Source organism: Sinocyclocheilus grahami, unplaced genomic scaffold (assembly GCF_001515645.1).
Source record: "Sinocyclocheilus grahami isolate Dianchi unplaced genomic scaffold, SAMN03320097.WGS_v1.1 scaffold748.1, whole genome shotgun sequence".
Classification (NCBI taxonomy): Eukaryota; Metazoa; Chordata; class Actinopteri; order Cypriniformes; family Cyprinidae; genus Sinocyclocheilus; species Sinocyclocheilus grahami.
The window spans coordinates 197,551-204,695 of NW_015505927.1; the positions used below are offsets into that span (position 1 = coordinate 197,551).

Consider the following 7,145-nt stretch of genomic DNA (forward strand, 5'->3'; position numbering starts at 1 on the left):
TATATTACCATCTCTCTCTCTCTCTCTCTCTCTCTCTCTAAATATATTATTTATTATAAAGAATTTGTATAAATACATTTTAAAAATTATTTTTTCTATTTTATGCTATTTTCTATATTGTGTATATAGTATTTACTGTATAATGTAGAATGTAAATACACTTTTATCTTCGATAAACCAATTTTTATTGAATTTTCAGCCACTGTACCTTTGTTGTGGTATATGCATACTGTTGCTGTTGCTATGACATAGGATTTAGCTTATACCACCCATCACTAATCTCTTAGGCTTTTCCCTGTCAGATAGAACAAATTTCTCGTAGTTTTACGAAGATCACAGGATTTAGTCAGGGTAATTCCAGCCATGTAGTCACACGCAGCTTCATTAAAATAGATAATTCCTCTTTTCACTTTGTCCCAGGACATAAAGGGCTGCGAGGACCAGTAGGTTGCCATGGTGATGTTTATTTATGTGTGTGTGAGGTTTTTTTTGTTTTGTTTTTTTGTTCCTGCTCTGGTCAAAAGCATTAAACATAATGCCAGTCTTCCCTTGTTTCCACACCAACTGCTCCCCTTGCTGATTAGCACCCACACACACACATATATGCCTCCCTCAACCACACACCCTCTCACGTTGCCACTCTTCAGTTGGAAAACACACTCTCGTTCCCTAATATGTCCCCCTCCCCTCCCATAAAACCCCCCTGCTGCTGTCTGTGTATCCTCCCCCCATTTCCTCATCACAGTACCTTCATCAACCCCTGTTTGCCCTTAACAAAGGCCTGATGGGGGAATTATCCATCTTCAAAGGTGGAGGAGGGGTTTAGACACAGACTCATCTTCTTTAGACAGTGTGACTGAAATTAAAGAGTGACTAATTTATGTAATTAAAGACTGAGAGACACTGTAGGTTTCATCATGCATTTTACTTAAATATCTGATGGTTAAATTGATGCTCTACTTCACCATCGTTGAAAAGTTTGGGGTCTGTAAGGCTTTAAGTTTTATGTTTTTGAAAAGTATTTTATGCTTAGCAAGGCTGCATTTAATTGATTGAAAATACATTTAAGAGAGTAATATGAAATATTATTATAATTTAAAGTAAAATTTGAATAATTTAAAAATGTAATCTGTTCTTGTGATGCAAAACAGAATTTTCAGCAGCCATAAATCTAGTCTTCAGTGTCACTTGATCCTTCATTATTTATGTATGCATTTATTTATTGGTTTATTAATTTGATGAATAGAAATAAAAAAAAAATAACATTTTGAATTTGAAATCAGATTTTTTCATAACAGTGTAAAAGTCTTGATCAATTTAATGCATGCATCCTTCTAAATTAAAGTATTAATTTCTGAAAAAAAAAGGTTTTACTGACCCCAAACTTTTGAACAGTAGTATATATTGGTCAATTAATAAAAGATAACATTGTAAATATGGTACAAAATATGTTAAATTTAATTTCAGTGTTTTTGTAGGTCTCATCTGCTAATTTGATTAAATTGATTAAAATGCATTAAATTGTATTATGATCAGTATGGGTTTCAATGGTCAGTGATAATGGAGTACAGGATGGGCTATGAATGATAGTTAAAACTGGATACAATTACTGTCAACCGAACCATTATTTATAATGTTTACAGGCCTTATATAATCTCAAATGAGATTTAGAGAAAAATTATATTCTATAACCTAGTTCTTTATCTTTTTTTTTGTGATTTCTAAGCAGGGTCTTTGTCACAGTTGATGAATACAGCACTGGAATTGTGGGTAGAGAGGTTGACTCATTAGTCTTAAAGATATGGGAGCGAAGCAGATGGCTTAGGATGTCCCACCACCTACAGGATGAAAGAGAGAATGTTGGATGTAACCGAGAGGGACAGAAACAATGCAGGAAACAGGGATGGTGATGATGCAGCAAATATAGATGCTGGGCTGCTTGCTATAGCTGTCCTACTTTTTCTACAGAGCCAAGAGCAGGATGGATATGACATAGTGCGTGTGTGTATATGAGTGTGGCTTTGTTGAATAATTGTGCTGCTTCAGTTGTCATATTTATTCTCAGTCACTGCTTAAAGTCCATAAATTTTTGTCTGGGTGAAGGTTTTAAGACCATTTTCAGTGCGAGGAGACCATGCTCATTTTACAGGGGTGTGTAGTGCTAAGCATTAGCAGAGTGGTACCTTGTGCCCCCATTAAAGTCTGTAAGATTAAAATAGCTCCGGATCCATCAACTTGAGCTCTATGTTATATGACAGAGTGTTGCAGCCGGAAAGGACCTCTTTGTTATCAGTGTAATGTGTTGTCTGTGCTCGGAAAACATCCCAGGAGGTCATGACTTCATGCTACATTAACAACAAACTTGCATTGGACAAGGTCACTGAATATTAACTGAAGTTTAACTAAACTTCCCTGTTCTACATTTTTCCCCCTATAATCCACTACACACCGATGTACATCACTATACAGAAGAAAATATTTGTAGCTACTTCTGTTTCATTACAACTTTATGATTCTATTAGGATTCTATTTATTAATAACCTTTTTAAAGGGTTGTATTGATGCACCTTGATAAAAAAAATTAACTTACAAGAACATAAGTTTAGTCAAGATTTAGTCTCTATAACCTATACCTCTGTCTCTGCGCTATATAATATTAAGCTAGCTGTTTTTGCTACTGTACTGATATTAAGAAGCAAAATTGTACTGATGTCAAAATGATTGTTTTTAGAAGCAAGTTAGCATCTCATCTACTTGCATAATTGAACATTTTTCACAGTGGAACAGGAAAACCAGTGATTGATTTGATCTGTTAGGAGTTGATTGAATCATGAAAAGCTTTGCTTTCAGAATTCTTAACCCCATTTTTTCCTAAAAATAAAAATGTTGTAATCAGTACAACACATTGCACATCATTTTAAAATCAACAGCATAACCCATTTACTAAGTAATGTGACATTTCATATTTCACAGTGAAACAAGAAAATCCACGTTAGACATGCCATGATTTTGGTCCATTAGGAATTGATTGGATCATGAAAAAACATTATTTTAGTCTTTAAGGCTGAGTTGATTGATAAGAGAGCTTTGTGTTATGAGTGACAAATAGACCAAACTCTTTCATTTCCAAATAACGAGAAATTCAAGTTTCCCTCATATGTCCCTTTTAACAAAGAAACTCATATCTGATATTTTTGTCTGTTCCAGTCGCTCATCTTCCTGGGCTGTGTAGCAGCAGCTGGGCTCGGTGTGAACCTGCTGTGTCTGGCCATCTACCTGAGCTGCCTGTGCTGCTGTCGGAAGGATGAGGAGGAAGAGGAAAGTAAGAAATCCAACTCTTGCTGTGTCACTTGGGCTGCTGTTGCTGCTGGACTCATCTGCTGGTACGTACCACCCACCGTTCTCGCGCTGAGAGGATAAAGCCGCTCAAGATGCAGGCAGCATAGTTAAGAGTTCAAGTGTATGGGAGAATGATGTGGTTATATATTCATCGTGGTTATCATGGTCTCTGGCATGGTTGAGCAGAATTTAAAATATACGTTTTCATTAAGAAGAACTTTGTTGTCATCTGTCGCACAATTTTCAGTTTTGAAATGAGTGATGGGAAAGCTTTGCATCAACATGGCAAATACTAGCGAAATCCCCTTTGGCGAATTAGCTCATAACTTCTGGCTGACATATCTTCCTCATTATTTCACCACCTATTTTTATTTATTTATTTATTTATTTTCCATTTTGTCTCTTCCATCCATTGCTCTCTATCTATTTTCTATTTTGAGATGAGAGTTCATTGTGCTACAAAAACTCTGTAATTTTCAGAACTCAATTTTTAAAACCAGGTTTTAATATGAATTTAAACTCTTTTTTTATTTTTTTTTTTAAAGAAATTGATGCTTTTATTCAGCAAGGGGGACATATTAAATTTATCAAAAGTGACAGTAAATACATTTGAATGTTATAAAAGATTTTTATTTTAAATAAATGCTGTTCTTTTGAACCTTCTTTTCATCATAGAATCACGTTTTAGAAGCACAATTGTTTTTAACATTTATATTAATAAAAATAATTTCTTGAACACTAAATCACAATTTTAAGGCTGGGACACACCAAGCCAACTTCAAAGAACTAGCAGCGGCGAAAGCCAATGATGTTGTCGCCTTGCGTTGGCAGTGTCTGCACCAAAAAGCTGCGCTTGAACACACCGCACAGACTGCAGCCGTCTTAGAACAGCCCTCTGTCTGTGCCGTCTTCATTTACTTACTCGTTCTCATCACTTTCGCTTTAATTCTCGGCTTTAATTCACTGTTCGCTAAACTGAACATCCAATCAGAGTTCTCACTCTCGCTGATTCAGACGCTGATTCATACCTTTGTGAGCAGTCATCTCAATGGCAAAAATTGTCCCGAAAGACCTAAATTTACCCTATTCACACATCTTTACTAATCATTTATTAATCATTTGTTCATGTTTTTGCAGTAGCCAATCTAAAGTTGAAACTATTCATCATTTGTAAATGTTTAGAAACGATTACTAATCATTTAATATCTTTATGGGCATTGGACTTTTAACTACTATAACAAGGTTTGTGTAAAGGGTGGCTGGTTAAGTTTAGCTAAATGCTTGCTAAATACATAAATATTGTAATTTTGGTGCAATTTTTTTTTATTGCCTCAACACTCACTTTAGTATACTACTAGGGATGTAACGATTCACTCAAGTCACGATTCGATTCTATTCACGATTTTGAGTTCACGATTCGATTCACGATTATTATCTTTTTTTTAACAAAATGAGATTTAAGACAAATTATAAATTAAATGTGTCGTTTTATTATTGCTTGGACAAAATGCAGCACGTTTCTTTGTGAAATTGAAATATAACGCTATAATAATATACTAATATAGCACTTGCATATTACTGCTCTTTTGTTGGTTTTGATTGCTTCTATTGTCCTCATTTGTAAATCGCTTTGGATAAAAGCGTCTGCTAAATTTCAAAATTTAAATATAATGTAAATGTAAATAACAAAACTAAATTAAAATTTTAAAACAAGCCCCAAATCAAATAAATAAGTAACACAAATAAAATAAATATCTTCATATAAACAAAATAAGGCTTTGTCTGTGCTCTTTCCATTTAAAATTAGAGGCAACCACTGCATTTTAATCTTGATCCAAACAAAGATGCTGCTTGCATGCAACATGAGCAGTTTTTAAACTAAATTAGATTGTAATTTCGAAATGTGAAGCAAAAACAGAATGGTTTGACTTCAGTTTTGTGAAACTATAAATAAAAATATCTGCATGAAACAGCAGAGCTGAATGAGACGCAGATTCACTCTCTGCCAACAGGTGGCGCTTAAACCGTTTCCTGGTTTCCGCTGTAAACAAAGCAGCGCTGAACTTATGAACTTTAATATGCATTATACAGAGGCAAGATACCATCTAAACTTTTCTAAAGACAGTTAGTTCCCCTCAGACATGCATTCATATAAACTCCTACACCTAAATGAATCACGATTTGTTTGGCATCTCAACCGATTTGAATCGTCACATATTTCAATCAATTTTCAACCGGCTCGCAGTTAATCGTTACATCCATATATACTACTCTTCAGTATATCATTAAACAGGATATTCCTTGAATCATAAATAAACAGGAGAAAATAAGGAGTTCATTTATCGAAACAATATAATGTAAACAGATTGAACCGCTTTCCCTTATAGTAATCAAATTGTCCCCTGTACACTGTTGACCCCTTAAAGGGATCATATGACGTTGCTAAAAAAGAACATTATTTTGTGTATTTGGTGTAATGAAATGTCTTTATGCGGTTTAAGGTAAAAAAAACACATTATTTTCCACATACTGTACATTATTGTTTCCCCTTTATGTCCCGCCTTTCTGAAACGCGTTGATTTTTACAAAGCTCATCGTTCTGAAAAGCGAGGTGTGCTCTGATTGGCCAGCTAACTAGTGCATTGTGATTGGCCAAATTCCTCAAGCGTGTGACTGAAATGTTACGCCCCTTACCATACTGTGATGCCGTGTCCCGGCGCGTAAACATAAAACCATGTCCGCATTTGTGATCGGAGAAACGACAAACAACAAGCGCTACTCTACACTGCTCAAAACTCGCGTTTGAATTAGGGATGCTCCGATCTGCCTTTTTCGCTTCCGATACCTAGGGTTCAGTATTGGCCGATACCCGATACCGATCCGATACCAGTGAAGTTTTTTTCCCTAGCACAAAGGGAAGAGAAATTGTGCGTAGTGTATTATATCTGTGCAACAGTTATTGAGCCTTTCTTTTAACAGTTTTAAATTTCAGTTACTGTGCACGTTAAAAACAATTGATAGTCTTTTCTACGCCCGTGTTTTATTCTCACAGGCACCCGGTAGCAAGTAACAAAACATTAAACTCCGGCAAGAAGATAAAGTCCTTTTTGCAAAATCATAGACATGTATTTACAAATCAAGTATAATGGGAACACAGAATGATCTTGGAGAGAGCTTTACTGAGCTGACTGCTGTAACCGAACGCGACCAGGGTTTAAAGGCTGAACGAATGACTGACAGCCACAGCGGAGAAAAGAGTTTGTGTGAACTTTAATGTAAGGACTTAAATATTCATATGTAGCTCACATTAAGCTACCGTATGGCTTCAGAAGTAACACAGAATAATTTGCACAATCGAGCAAAAAAGAAAAAAAAATTATCGGATTTGGATCGGCTCTCTCTGCCCGATACCTGATCCGAGAAAAATGGCACTATCGGAGCCGATACCCGATATGAATATCGAATCGGTGCATCCCTACTTTCTGTGATCGGTGATCAAAAACCCTGATCGGAGCACCCCTATTTTAAAGTTAAATTCATCTATCTGGGGCACTTTGAGAGTTCAATATTAAAGGGGTCATATGATGTTGCTAAAAAGAACGTTATTTTGTGTATTTGGTGCAATGAAATGTGTTTGCGCGAGTGACAATCACACAGTGTGAATTATCAAAGATGCGATCTGAGGGAATTGCCAGAAATATCTGGAGCTGTCGGCAATTCACAATCATGCTGTGTGAAATTATTTCTGACTGAAAAACACATCGGCGATGACCTACAACCAATGAGAGACCAAGATACAGGGCAGC

At 35.7% G+C, this 7,145-nt stretch overlaps 1 protein-coding gene across 3 annotated transcripts in view; it reads left to right on the forward strand.

Moving 5' to 3' along the window:
- The window catches only part of LOC107560957 (protein tweety homolog 2-like), a 71,317-nt gene that overhangs the window by 26,289 nt on the left and 37,883 nt on the right, over positions 1-7,145 (forward strand). For all 3 annotated transcript variants that reach the window (XM_016245265.1, XM_016245264.1, XM_016245266.1), the window contains exon 2: positions 3,208-3,383. In XM_016245265.1, coding sequence (XP_016100751.1) covers positions 3,208-3,383 — 176 coding nt within the window. The remainder of the gene's footprint in view (positions 1-3,207; positions 3,384-7,145) is intronic.